This window comes from Cyanistes caeruleus, chromosome 21 (assembly GCF_971803275.1).
Source record: "Cyanistes caeruleus chromosome 21, bCyaCae1.hap1.1, whole genome shotgun sequence".
Taxonomy (NCBI): Eukaryota; Metazoa; Chordata; class Aves; order Passeriformes; family Paridae; genus Cyanistes; species Cyanistes caeruleus.
Window position 1 is genome coordinate 5,877,446 of NC_141721.1, and position 14,867 is coordinate 5,892,312.

The 14,867-nt window shown below is 51.6% G+C and overlaps 1 protein-coding gene across 3 annotated transcripts in view; it reads right to left on the minus strand.

Moving 5' to 3' along the window:
* Window positions 1-1,587: 1,587 nt before the first annotated feature.
* Window positions 1,588-14,867, minus strand: part of SSH2 (slingshot protein phosphatase 2) — a 91,921-nt gene continuing 78,641 nt past the window's right edge. For all 3 annotated transcript variants that reach the window (XM_086859451.1, XM_086859452.1, XM_023939252.2), the window contains 4 exons: window positions 14,556-14,702; window positions 13,774-13,974; window positions 8,902-9,745; window positions 1,588-7,653 (listed from right to left, as the gene is read on the minus strand). In XM_086859451.1, coding sequence (XP_086715577.1) covers window positions 5,686-7,653; window positions 8,902-9,745; window positions 13,774-13,974; window positions 14,556-14,702 — 3,160 coding nt within the window. In that variant the 3' untranslated portion in view covers window positions 1,588-5,685. The remainder of the gene's footprint in view (window positions 7,654-8,901; window positions 9,746-13,773; window positions 13,975-14,555; window positions 14,703-14,867) is intronic.

Sequence of the window (14,867 nt, forward strand, 5' to 3'; positions counted from 1 at the left end):
GCCGCTGCCGCAGAGAACAGCTGAGCCGAGCCGGGCGCCGGGGCCGGCACGGCCCCCCCGCGGCGGGCACCGGAGGGGAGGGGAGGGGAGGGGAGGGGGGGCCCGGGCCGGCCCCGCCTGCCCCCGCACCCTGCCCGGCCCCCCGCTCTGCCCGCGGGGTCGGGGCAGACCCGGCACGGCCGCCCCCCCGCTCCCACCCCAAAAGCGGGCGAGTCCCAAGGGTGCCCGCGGTCCCCGTGCGTGGGAACCGGTCGGGCTGGGAGATGAGGGGCAGGAAAAGCCCCCTGAGCCTTTCTAAGTATTGGGAGAAATCAAGGGACGGGGCAGCACCCTGGGGGTCACTTCTGCACAGGGCTGTGACCCTGCGATGGGTCCCCCCACGGCCCGGGGGGGTCCCACGGGGACCATGGCCATGGGCTGCTCCTGAGGCTCCCAACACTCACAGCATCCCACGGGGTCCCCACCTTCTCCCAGGAAAAAGGGGTCTGCAAGCCACCTCAGCCCCAGCCCAACAGGATGGTTACAGGCACATCCAGGAATCAGATCTGAGATTTAGTGAAGCCCAGCCCTGCAGGGATGCCCTGGCCCAAGGGGATTAAGGGATTGTAGGGCTCGGGGACCAGAGGGAGAGGAGGGGTGATTCCTGGAAAGGCAGCAAAGCCCTGGACCCTACAAGGGCACCGTGTGGAGCTGGACGAGCATTGGCTGAGCAGGCAGGAGGGGGCAGCTGGCAAAAAGGCAGGGAAGAGGTGACATTCTTGTTTGCCCGGCCAAAGAGGTGGTAGGGAGGGAGGGGGCTGCAGAGGCATCCCTTGCTTGCCCTGTCCCACCATGGCCCTGGCTCACTCCGTATTTGGGGATGGAGCAAGTGCCGTGTCCTGTGTCCTTAACTCCAAGTTACATCCCCAGCAAGTGAAGAAAAGGCCCTGGGAAGCCTTTTCCCAGCTGGTGCTGGTGGGGAGTGGGAAGGGATGGGGAAACCCAGACACACTGCCAGACCCAGAGTGACAGCCCTGCAGTGACAGCCCTGCCACCCTGGCCCCACGTCCTGGTGCCCTCTCAGTTGTGGTGGGAAGCTCCTGCCATGGATGGTGAGGCTGAGCCCAGCCCAGGGAATTTGGCTTTCTCTACAAGTCCCTCGCTCATAGCAAGGCCACAGAGACTCATGCACTGCCTTTATTGCCTAAATGGAACAAAACCAAAACCTGAAACAGCTTGTTCAGTGTCCAGCTAAAACCTCACATCCCCCTGGAGCCTAAACCCAGGACCCTCCTCACAGCTCCGGTGTCTGCAGCAGTGCAAGGAGGGCACCTACAGTGCACCTCCTGACAGTTTTAAATACAGTTTTAAATACACAGCCTCAGGAATCTTCCCTGCAACTGCAGGCCATGATCTGGAGTACCTCTTGCTTGGATGCACTGCCCCATCACTTGGAATGGGAATAGGAACAGGAATAGGATGGGGCCATCCATCAGAGAGAACAACCCTGCTCTGGCTTTCTAGATCCCCACTACCATGCCACGTTCTGAGAGCAGCACAGATCACTCCCTCTCGCCCAGCCCCGATCCCAAACAGGAAGCCACACACTTTTGTCATCTTCAAAATAAAACTTTTATTAATTCAGTAACAAGACCATTGAATCTGCACATCAGTGCACAAGTTCACATTTAAAAACAGTTGAGCACATCGGTCATAAAGTCTTTAAGGGGAAAGGGGATGATCCCAGCCACCAAGGAAGATCCAGGAGGGTCGGACAGAAGTGCTCCCCTCCCTGATTCACAACCCCACCGCCAGCTGCTCAGCAATGGACAATCCCTATAAACCAGCACACGGACGTCACATCTCCATAAAGGAAAATAAAAGGCACTGGCACCTTCTCTCGTGCCATCAGAGAAGTCTGCAGCGCGGGAGGGCTGTTAGCACCTCTGGCAGCACTGCCGGACAGGCACTGAGCCCTGCACCAGCCCGGACCCTCCTGCGCCAGGCCAGCACCTGCCCCACACCAAGGGCCCCCCTTGGGGAGAAGTGGGGGGTTTGTGTGGAGCCAGGACTGGATTAAGGCAGGATGCACCGTGCGGGGAGCAGGGCCCTACGGTCGGTATGGCTTCCTCCTGCCAGAGAGCCGCGAGGATCCTGGAGCCCCCAGCAGGTGCAGTGCCCCTGTGGCCACGGATTCCCAGCTCGCTCCTCCCAGGATGTCCCCAGAGCAGCCAGAGCTGGGGCAGGATCCCTTCCACCCTTTGCTGGCAGAGGGACACGAAGCTAATCCCTGCTCCGTTTAAACATCCAAGTGACCCAGGAGCAGTGTCACTTCCTGCCACCTGCTGGGACCGTGCCCCCAGGAAAGGGCCGAGAGGGGAGAGATTTGTACAAGTCACAACTTCTCAAGCAGACCAGACACATACTCACACACACACACACCATTCACACACACCACCGAGTGCAACAGAATGCAGTGTAGAACCAGTTTCACACACACAGTCCGTTTGTGCAAGGCTCACATGTTACAGTACGGCCGGGACGGGGCAGCGATGGCTGGGATATTGTACAGGAGTCAATGTAAACAATAAAGCGTCCTCCGAGAGGCTTCGCCAGAGACCAAAGAACAGTTGCTTTGTACAAAAATGCCCTTAAAACAACACGTGTCTCCCAACCCCCCTCTACCGTGAGGCTTGTCAGCTGCTGAGCACCCTGGAGGTGCTGCTGCTCCCTATGGTGCTCAGTGGGTCACAAGAAGCTCTTGTGGGGTGGCTACAGGAACCCTCCCACGAGCCATCAGCATGGAGAAGGGACAATCGTCCCCAGCAGAGACCTCTGATGCCAGGGGCTTGGTGGCTTCATTGCCCAGACACTGGAAAAGGAGGTCCATATCCCTCCAGTCCGTCCCTGTCCTGCCATCCCGCTCAGAGCCTCCAGACCTCCAAGGCCTTCATCACTCTGTAAGAGAACCACCTTTCCTGACTGCCTGCCCACAGCCTTCTCAGAGAAAAACCAGTTGTGCTGGGCCAGAGCCAAGGACAAGGGGACAGCAAAACACCTCCCTGCAGGGGCCTCTGCCCCTCTGCTGTTCTGCCCAGCTGAAGCATCCGGAGAGTAGCTGAGTACTGGAAGAAAGCAGCATTTCTGGTCTGCATCGAAAACCCTTCCCAGAGGGCATTTCTCCTGAGATCAAGCTGGGCAAAGAAACCTGATATTTTCCTCCTCCTCTTGCCTTCTCAAGTGAAAAAATTCTACACAGGACTTTTCCCTGCCCAGCAGATCCTTGTCACCAGGACATGCTGCCAGCCAAGCATGCACCTTCCAACGCAAGGCAAGCTGATGGCAACCAGTCCCTTCCACCCGTGGAGGCACAGGCAGGCATGTCCTCGGAGTCAGAACAGCGGGCAGTAGGGCCTGGTGAAGTTTGTGGGGGAGGCAAGGACTGAACCTGTCCTTCTCCAGATGACATGAGCCACTTGGCCTTTCCACAGCGTCTGCCTGGCTCCGGAGCCAGCTGGAGAAGGCTAGAAGCCACATGTTTTTCAGCGTCCCAAAGAAGGATCTGGCCTCCTGGGCCAGGGGGCTTGGGTGACTTCTAGTGACTGAAATGGCCTGGGATGACAAGCTGTTTGACCCAGGACAGGGCTGTGCTCCAGCACGGGTAGAGTTCAGGAAAGGGAGGGACAGTGCTCGTGGCTGACTCAGACCTTGCCCAGGCTGCAAGACAGCACAGAAAGACCCCTGGGAGCTACAGAGAGGGCAGCCAAGGTGGCATTACCTTGCCAACCCTGCCAACCAGCTGTGGGCTGAGGATGCCCCACACACCTTCCCCAGGGCAGGCACATGCTACTTCACAATACTCCAGAGCACTCCACTGCTGTGCACTCCTCTCCAGCTCAAGAGGGTTTGTCCCATCTGAGCCTGCAAGGGTCTGCAGCTTTAAGGTTGCTTTCTAGGTATGTGCTTGGCTGCGGCTCCTCTCCATGCTAGGTTTCAGCAGCCTGAGCCATTCTGCATCTTCTCTTTGCTTTGCTCCTCCCCAGAGGGCAGGTCTGGGCCCCAGCCAAGCACCAGCTCAGACAGGACATGCCACAGGACTGTGGACAGGACCCAGAGCACCCCTTGGCCTTTCCCTCTGCTCCTACAGCACAGGGACAACTTGTTGATGCACCCAGATAGAAATGAGGAGCTCTGATTTAGCCAAACTGCTCAGAAACCACAAAATAATTTGCTGAAATTTGGAGCAGAACCTTCACACAGAGTTTCTCCAGGGAAGCAAGAACCTACAGAATGGCCCAGAGCAGCCAAAGGCTTTCCACATCCAACTGGCACTCCTGGAACCCAGCCTCAAGCAGGAAGGAGATGAGCACACACACAGTGCCCCTCCACAGTGGGATTACAGGGGTTCACACAGGACTGGAGGAGAAGGGACACATTTGGCATTGAGGCTCACTTTTGGAAAGAGAAGACAGCTTATAATGTCAAATCCACTCCCATGTCTGTGCAGATCACAAAGAACAGCACTGAGTTTGAGTCAGGTGGGTTTGTTTTCCAGTTTACAGAATAAAGTCTTGCCCTTAATTTTTTTTTTTTTTTAAACCATAGAAAAGAAAAAGAAATTCATATAAATATCATATTTACAATTTAGGCAAAAAAAAAAAAAAAAAGAAAAAGAAAAAAGAAAAAAAAGCAAAGAAAAAAAAGAAAAAACTTCCAGAAAAGATTTTCCCTCTGGGTCTGGAGTTAGGAGTGACAGCAGAGAGAAGAAAGCTTTGCATTAAGGGCAGTATGTCATGTAACAAAAACAGCTCAAGTCTTGGGAGCCACCAGAAACACCCGTGGGCACGGCAGAGAGGAGAGGGAAACTCAGGCAGCACAAGAATAGCTTTGGGGCAGAGGGCAGGCAGTAGGAAGAGGGCAGAGGACAGATGATATGGCCATGAACTTAGAAGGCCCACAGCAGTATTCAAGTAATGGGAGGGTTAAAACCCTAATGAGCTGTTTGTTTTAAAAGAACACTGGCTTTGGGGGTAGAGGTGGCAGCTCCTGGAGGAGCTCTGCCCCACCTCAGCACAGAGCACAGAGCTCTGTGTGCCCCATGGCAGATAGGAGGGCTGGTCTTGGTACTGCCCAGGGTTATTAGAGCTCATCCATTGGGAAGATTTACCCCTGTGTGCTCCTTATGGGGAAGCACAACTGAGCCCAAGGCATTTGTCCTGAAGCATCTTTGTGAGGGATCTGCCAGCACGGTGGAGTTCCAGTTTGCAGAATAGAAGAAAGGCCAAACAAAGGGACCTTGGCACAACCTTCACATTTACAGGGGCTCTCACCCCACCAAATGCCCAGAATCATTTCAAGGCATGGGGAAATTTCAAGTTAGGAACTAGGATCTGGTTGTAAGCAAAACTCCATCTTGCCAAAGCAAGCCAACATTAATTTTCTCATGATAAAGGTGTTCTTTTAAAACAAACCAACAACAATAATAAAAAAAGAACATTTGAGGTTATCTGAGTTAAACCCAAACAGTCCTGCAGTCAGAGTCACACACAGAAGAACCAACCCACACCTACATGCGCCAGGAACAGTAAAATGACAATATATATAAAATTAACCAATAAAGTGCATGTTCCTTATATTACACCTGCCCCCTTGTGTGAAAACAACACCACAGGTTCTGGGTAGGAAATCACAGCCAAGGGCCCAGGATCACATCGTGTTGTAGAGGGGATTGGTTGTCCGCTTTTTGTCATTGGTCTTTTTGAGCCTCCTCAGAGGGTGAGTTCTCCCGTGCTGCTGCCGCGGGGCGACAGCCAGAGCTTGAGATGGAGACAAGGAGTCCAGGACCTGCACCTGGAGCAATGGAGGGCCCTCCCCAGAGCTAGTCCACATTGGATCCGCACTGGAACACAAACTCTGCTGGCTGGAGCTGCACTCTTTGGCGTACTGAGCCAGTGGCCTCTCCACCGGCTTGCTCTGGGCAATGCACTCGGCTGTTCTGAGCTGTTCCACAAAATGCTTAGTGGGCTCCAGGGAGGAGAGGTGATGCTTCCCACATGCGCTCTCTGAGCCCCTCTCCAACCTCCCCCCACGAAAGCCTCGACGGAGGGCAACGCAGGTGAGAAGCACCGGGTTGGCATTGGAAGAGGCCGACTCCCTGTCGTGTAAATCATCCTTGGAGAGGTCCAGGCAGTCCAGCTTGGCCAGGGATGCTGAGCGCTTCATGTGGGAGGGTCTGGTGAGCCCCGCATGCCGGATCCGAGCCTCTAATTCCTTTGCCCGCTGCTTGACCGGCCTGGGGCTGCTGGAGCGCTCCTCCACGCTGAGGCTGCTGGAGCTGTGAGGGAGGCTGTAACACAGGAACGAGATGTCCAGAAGGTCTGTGTTTTCAGCATGCTGCCTGGTGAAGTCCTCGCTGCTCAGCTGCCTCGAGATGCCAGCACCGCCCCCACAGAGAGGTTTGGGACCGTCCCTGAACGGGAGAGTGGCGTCTCCCTCGGTGCCACACGGCGTGACCGGCTGATCGTCCGTACCCGTGCTCTGCTCAGTGACACCTTCCAGGTGAATGACGCAGGGGTGAGGAGAGCGCTCGAGGCTGGCTGAAGGTGGACAGGTCACCTGGGCAGAGGGAGAAGCAGCACCAAGGGGAGCAGATACCTCACTGCCTTCCTCGCTGGGGCTGCCCACGGTGAAGATGGCCTGCTTGTGTACCGCATGCTCCGGCAGCGAGGGATCTGCTGGAGCCTTCTCCAAGCACATTGAGGGGTTCAAGTTTTCATCTAAAGATGGGGTGGCTGCAGCCAGCCTGCCCCGCTCACAGCTTGTGTCGGGGCACTGCTCCGCAGGCCTGACCGTGAGGGTGTATTCAATGATTTCGATCCTTTTTGGGAGGAGGGAAGGCAGGGATGGCTCCTCTGTCCTGCCAAATGAGACCACTGTCCTGCACTCTTGTACTGCTCCCCCCTGCCCCGGGCTGGGCTCTGCAGGCAGGGACTCCTGGGCAGGGGGGCCGAGGGGTGCAGGCAGGTGTCTGCCCACAGGCTGCTCTGCCCCAGGAGGCAGCAGCAGCTCCTCAGCACCTGGACCCTGAGCCTTGTCCCCCTCCGGAGCCAGCTCCAGGGGTGGCTCCTCGCTCTTCCCCCGTGGCAGGAGCTCGGCAGCAGGAGAGTCGTTCCTGGAGTTCTTGCGGGTGGGTAAGGTGCAGGCTGGGGCCGTGTGCTGGTGCTCCTGCTCTTGCCTCAAGCGCTCCTCGAACTCCAGCGTGGCTCGCCGGACCGAGCCGGGGCACCACTTGGGCTCAGGGTTGATGGAGCCACGAGGCTCCTGCTGCTCCCCACCAGAGTTGCTTTCCTCCAGGTCTGATTTACCAGAAGACAGCTGCAGAAATGGGGCTTCTTCCTGCTCAGTTGGCAGAGGGTCTTTCTCCTTTTCCTGGTGTCCAGCACAGGCTCCTTCACTCTGTTCCAACTTTTCTGATGCCCAAATCACCTCCACTGGCAGGTCATGCACTGTGTTCCTCTTTGGTGTCTGGCTGAGGTTGGCTGAACCTTCTTTCTGCTGGGCAGGTCCTGCTCCCTGGTTGATTGATTCGATCTCTGTGATAATTTCCTTCACAGAAATGGCATTTTCTGAGTGGGATCTCGTGAGATGACCTGCACCAGGCAGCTCAGGGACTTCCTGCAACACACAAACAGGAGAATTACAAAGTGTATCAGCTGTACTGACATGGAGCAAACAGCAGCAGGTTAGAGATAATGGGGGTGCACATCCCCAGAGGAACAAAAAAGCATGTGGCAGTGTGTGGAGAGAGATAACAAGAGCAGTGATCACTAATGGAGGCTTTTTACTGTCTCTAAAACTGAATTTAACATACTCCAGGCTGGATTTTCACTTAGACTAAGATCTAAGGATCTTAATTGCAACAAACTCCAAGGAAAAGGTAGCTTTCTTGTTTTTCTAAATGAAAAGAAGTCCAACAAACAAAAAGAATCTTAATATTGCTGAAAGTACCGTTTTGAACTGAAAACATGACAAATCCCACTCCTGTATGGAGCAGACAGAAGTACAGCAAAAAGAATGGCCAAGCATTGAAATGCTCTGGTTTCCCAGAGCAAAATGGCCAGGGAGGCTCCCAATCCCCACAGACACTCTCTGCCAAATCACAGGAGAGAGCATTGGTCTATTATATTTGGAAGAGCCTTACTGCCTCACATGGAGATGGAAAAGATTCAAGCAATGCAGGATGGAATTTAAATAAGAGAAGCTCCCAGAAAGTGATGGCCCCAGACATCATCAATCCCTATGAGAGTCCTAGAGGCTTAAAAGCAATTATGAGAAACAGGTACCTAAATTTAGAGGTTACTAAATTTTTTCAAGACCAACTCTCTACCCAGGAGAAGGTAGAAGGTGCCCAATCCCAATCACCTGGACAGGTTAATTTCTTCCTCCAGCAGTGGAAGCTCTACACCTGCCTTAATTTACTACCCCAATGCTGGTGCTTCCCAGCCAAGGAAATAGGCCAGTTTTGCTTCATTCTTTGGTGGATTTCTCAACTCAGATAAATATCTGTGCAAGTTGGGGATGCTGGCTGGGCTCAGGGCCTGGGTATGTTAATGGATCAAGTCCCACCTTTCTGCTCTCCTGATGCAAAACTCAAAAATAATTTCTCATGAGAACAGCACAGCAAGTCAGGTCAAGGTCAGCTCATGGCCCTGCCAATGCCAGCAAACTGATGTTTAAGGAAAAAGTGCAGAAAAGGGCAAGTATCTAAAAGTGAAGGAAGGGAGAAGCATCTAGCAATCCCTCCCCAAACACTGTGTCCAGTGAAGCAGGGCAAGAAAATCCCACCCACAGCTACCCCACAGCAAAAAACAGCCCACAGATAGGGTCAAGCAGCAGTTCCTAAAAAAACTAAGTTATTTTAACCTTCTGCTGCTCTTCATCTGCAGAAGAGTCATCGGATGCCTGAGGAGAGTTTCCAGGGCTGTTCCTTCGAGCATCTGCACCCCCATCTGCAGCAGGTGGCACTTCCAGCATTGGCACCCTGGAGACCCCACTTCTCCCAGTCCCTTGCTCCTCTGGCCTGGAATGGGAGCAGGTGCGTGACCGGCTCTCCTGGGAGAGCTCCACAAATTTCTCCAAAGCGCTGAAGAAATCAATCCTGTCTGTGCTGAGGTCTGTCACTTCAGGCTGAGGGTTCTGTTGAAGACCTGGGGAATTTTGGTTTGGGGACTGGGGGAAGTCTTTTAAGCATGAAGTGAATTCTTCCATGGGAACCAAGTGCACGTTCATATCAGGCTTAAGGGCATCTTTTTCTAGGTCATCCACTGTCAGATCAGGAAACTCAGTTATTTCCAAGGGGGGCTGGAGCTGCATTAGGGCCTCAGAAGCACGGCAGTTGTCAGGGGGGACAGAGTCTACACAACACCCTGCCGTACAGCCATTGATATTGTTCAGGTTCAGCTTGTCCTCCATCTGCTCAGCATGGAAGTCTCTGCAAGTAAACTCTAAGTGGATCCTTCTCTCCTTCACACACACATCCTCGATCATGTTTGCATCCTCCGGGAGCTGCTGCTCCCTGTCCAGCTCAGCTGAGTAGATGGGAGACATGGGCTGCTGGTTGTCATTGGTCTTGGCCTCTGAGATCTGGTCAGCTGAAGTGGTGATCTCCTTTTTGTTCAGCTCCAGCCCAGCCTTGCAGATGGGCTCGTGGTGATCCGAGAGATCGCTGTCCGAGTGTGAGCGCCAGAGTTTGTTGTGCCGCTGTTTGCTGCGGGGAAGGAGAGCAAAGGAAAACAGTGAGTAATTTCTACATACCACAGCAAGATCCACCTGGTTGTAAGAGGACACAACCTACAACAAAAACTGCCAAATGCTGGAGTCACTGACCACAACTGAGGCTTCACCTGAATAGTTCAGGGCCAGACCTGCTGCTGGAGAAGTTGATCCAGTAGCAAACCACTTTCCAGGAGCTAAATTCCATGGCATCATTCTGCTCCACATACCCCTCCCTATTCCTCAGCAGTGCTGGATCCATCAGCACAACAAATGCTGACCAGAAGAGAGAGAACCCCTTTGTGCTGGACACAAGCAGGTGGTGGACACTGAGTAAAGTCCAATTTCCCTCACGGTTCCTTCTCTGAATAGCTTCAGTCACCAATAACTGGTGCTTGTAACCAAGGGATAGAGTGGGATGAGTAGAGGCAGGTGTGTGCAAAACCACACAAGACATCCTCAGCAGTAAACACACAGCCCAAATTACCACCCACCTTCCACAGGAAGGAAATTCAGAACTCCTCCAGCTCCTGGAAAGCCCCTTTAGGAAAGTCTGAGCCATGGAAAGGCCAAGTAACTGCCAGTGGCATTGCATCACCTTCCTCATCTCCACCTGCCAAAAACCCCAACCCATGCACCTGGGCTTACAGACAGCGCTGCAGGCAACTTCTTGCCATGAAATGCCAGAGCTAGCCCAGGCTGCCAGGGTTTGCTGAGTGGCCATGGCCACAGGGATGTGTTTCCACCCATTGCCCCTAGGAGGAACACAGAAACCACAGAAACCTCCTTGGAGCTGCAGATCTTGCAAAACCCCTCCAGTCCCTTGCTAGCATGAGCAGGCACTCCCAGACACATCCAGTGGCCACGTTAAGTTAATTAACAGATGGTACTGAGCTAATTACCACGTACCAGTTCAGTTGTGGGTACCCAACAGCTAAGGAAAAGAATCCATTGCAGATTCAGATTTCCAAGCCTATAATCAGTGACAACCTTGTGTGACACAGGGCCTTTCACAGGAGAGGAGAGTCAAGATCAGAGGCCAAGGACACTGTCCTGGGATGCACGCTCTGTCTCCAATGGGTTTTGGAGTGGTTTGACACTGGCAGCAGAAACAGGCTTGTCCCTGAGGCAGGTTCTTGCTTGGGCTTTGTGTGGAATACCATCTGTCATCCCTGGTCACACAACCTGGGGAGCTACTGGTGTTTTCTGAGGGCACTTCAGTGCTCAAATCCAGCTCTCTGCTGCACATTTGATTTTGAAAGTGAAAATTACCCTCCTGTGTGAGCAACTGGCACACATCTGAGGACCAAACCAGATGTCAAGCACAACTGGCAGAGGTGTGCTGTGCTATCCAATGTGACTCTTCCTCAGTTTAACAAACTGCATGAGGTACAGAATCAGAGAACAGGAGCTCACTTCCCTTCCCAGAGCCCACATCCGCCTCTTGACCTTCCTGGGCAACATTCCCGGTGCGCTTTTACCCACACCAGCTTTGGACCAGGAGTCCCCCACACCTCCCACCAGCTCTCTAGGCTTGGGTATGAAACTGCTGTTGATTCACAAGCTGCACAAGGCACAGGAGATCCAAAACACTGATTTCCTGTAACTTATCTATAACTAATAACAGAAACAGGTCAGGCTCAGTCTTGCTGTGTTTATCAACAGAGGGAGGGGACAATTTAACTAACCCCAGGAAGTATGACAGTCCCAAAGAGCAAAACACACTTCTTGTTGTGACTAAAAGCAGGCAGGGGGTTTTCATTTTACAGCTGAAAACATATCCCAGTTGCTATAACCCCAGCACAAAACTGTAACTGGATAGTGTGAGCACATGGCTGCCCTCACATACCTTCCCCCTGAAATTGGAGCAGTCACATGAGTGTCAATCTGTTGTTTTTTTGGTTTTGTTTTTTCTACCTGTCCTGGAATACTGCAGCAATAAACAAGGCAGCCAGAGGCCAGAGGGCAAAGCTAAATAACACAAAGAAAGAGGAAAAAAACCAGTTTGGAGCTGAGAGAGGAAGTGGGTGAGGAGGGACAGTTTCTGCAGCACAGAGGGGCCATTCCTTGCTTCAGTGAAGCTTCATTTACTGCAGGCTTTTTCATCCTACACAGATATAACGCACTGCTCTTGCATTTTTTAACACCTCACAAGTAATCCTGCTTGTGCCATTGTACAGGGACTTGCAGAGTAGGTCAGGAGCAAGGCTGTACTTCAGTGGAAGGGAGGCCACATGCCAAATGGTGGCAGCAGGAAAGATATACCTCTAAAAAATAAATTACTAAAAGACAGGAAAAAATAATCCCTAACCAAAATGTTTGTACAGGGTGTCTTTGCAGGCATGTCACAAACTACCAGATTGGCAGAATACCCAAACCAACTGCCAGGTTAGGCCTGAAGATGTGAGATACCAGCTGCTCCCACATCAGAGCTCTTCATAGGTGTCTACCAACCTGTTGGTGTGTTTTTCACGCCTCAAAAGCTTATTTTTCTCCATCCAATCTAATGAGATCTAATTTCCCAGTCTGCTCAGTGCACATCACACTGTTCAGGTCATCTCTGGCCCAGAGTTTAGCACTGACCTTTACTAACTGGTGCCAGCAGCATGTTTAGTGTCACATGAGGCATTGAAGGCAGGTGTGGTATCTGTCTCAAAGGGTTTCAGTCCAGCAGAGCACCATTTTTTAAAATTGCCTATTCCACGTGATCTGTCCTGAGACTTGATAGCACTTGGCTGCTTTTTAGAAAGAAAGAGGGTCACTATGGCAGGCAAGGTTGGGGGAGTAGGAGAGAGGAAGGCAGGCATGGGAAGAGATGGAGGATGAAGATCCTGTGGGTGCACCTGGTCAGGGATAAAGTTTGGAGAAGGCTGAGGTTGTTTTCCTGAATAGAGAGGGAAAGAGGAAGCACATTCCAGTGACAGGGGAGCTTACACCAAGGGGTTGGTGTAAAAATTGGGAATCCAGGCCTGGCCCAGCAACAAACACAGTCAGGCTGCTGGGAACAGGAGGAGAGCAAAGGAGGATGGAAAAGTTATTACAATGAAAGGGAACTGAGGTCTTTGCAAGTGGACAGAACAGACATAAAGGGACAAAATCAAGCAGGGGACAGAGGTAAGAAGTGCTTCCTTAAAGACAGCATATGAGTGACAGAGTTGCTGTAACAGCATATAAAACAATGGATTTAATATAAAAAGACTGGATTCTACAAAAAGAAGGCATGTCCCTATAGCACCAAAAAAAGCTTCAAAATTTACTATTTACTTTGGTCCAAACCTGCTAAGATATAGCTCCTGTGGCAGGAGTCTCAGACTGGGTAACTCTGTTTGCTGCAGATCTGCTTCCAAAGCACACCAGGATCCCAAACAAAATACCATAATCTGGCAAAACAGAGTATCACTACCTCCTTCCTGCTGATCACGTGAAGACATTGCTTAACACAGCCTAGAAACATGCAATATTTATGTCTTTTTGCTAGTCAGGTGATAGGCTTGGGATTACAACACACTTGCCCATACACAGGCCCAGCTCCAGACCAGCCTCAGGATTCCAGGCAGGAATAAACACCACTGTTGCAATGCACAGAACATCCTGTCCCCTCCCCTCACACCAACACTTACCAAAAGGATCTAAATAAAACCAGACCAGCTGCTGAGGAAGGGCATGTTCAACAGGGAACCGTGAGGGGACAATGCGAGTTCCCTGCCAAGTGATGTTACAAGCAACAGGGACATCACTTATCTCTGCTGGAGCCTGCATGGCTCTGAATGCTGCACTCAGATAACACTTCATGGGATGCTACTTTCCAAAAACCAAACATCCTAGAAGTCAAACAGCTTCCTGACAGCTCCTTGTTACACCCATTTTCCCAGGCTCAGCTGAGATAACCCTGACAACAGAGATCCTTTCTTAAGATCCCGAACTTGCACAACACAGTGATACAAGCTCTGACTAAAAGAATGGAGTCAACCATTGAAGTGTTATGCCTTAAGATGGATAATTAGGATAATTCCTTCCACTCACCTGGCCAGCAGGATCCCTTGGTACTCCTCCAGCTGCCGCATGAAGCTGGGGTTGGGCTTGGTGACGGTGCGCCTTTCTTTCACATAGTCGTAAGCCCTGTCCAGGTTCCAGCCATATTCCTTCATGGCATAGGCAATCACCGTGGATGCTGAGCGGCTCACTCCCATCTTGCAGTGCACCAGGCACTTAGAACCATTTTTCCTGAAGTGGGAGAAAGAACAAAAGAGGATCACTAAACAGAAAACATCTGACAAGCTTAAGAAAATAGTAACTTCTTTACCAGAGCGTTATCAAACATATTTTCTACACTGTGGCCACAGCTGGAGTCTGGGATGTGATCCGATAATCCAATTTACAAACTGGAGCAAGACACACAAAGAAACTGAAGAACAAGGTCTTATTAATATTCCTAAGAGATTCTGTTACAACAGCTCTTCTGAAGCAAAGCGGAAAAGCAAGGAGATACAGGAAAACCTCTGAAGACTAGTGTGGCACTCTTGAACTCAGCCTAAATGGCCCACTGGCATCAAGCTGTATTTCAAATGAAAAGAGAATCTGTACCACAAACATTTGTGTGTCACAGTTTAGAAACACATCCCAGAGAGATACTAAGCAGTTCAGGACAGTCTCTAGCATAGTGATGTTCTTCTACTGCAAATCACAAAATGAAAATGCTGTGATGCTAGGTAGGCAAGAAGGAAAAGCAGTTAAGAAAATCAGCAGGAAAAATTCTTAGTATATATCTTCCAAATGTGTGTGTTGTGTTTTCTGAAAAGACTTACTTTGCCTTGGAGATGAATTTGTAGGTATCATTCCAGTAAGCCAGAAGATCTGTAGCTTCTTCATCATAAACCCGGATATTGTGGTATTCAAAGAGCCCAGGGAAGAAATTATCTATTTCTCGAGTCACATTCAAAATGTACCGTACCCTGCATGGGAACAGCAGAGAGAAACACAGCCACTTCAGAGAGATGGCCCACTGCTACCATGCAGTTTTGTCTTGCTCTGCCAAGGGTATTTGGAAGTGCACTCTTGAACAAATTCCTGGGAAACCAGGAATTAATGCAAGGAAGCAGCAGGTAACACAGATAGGT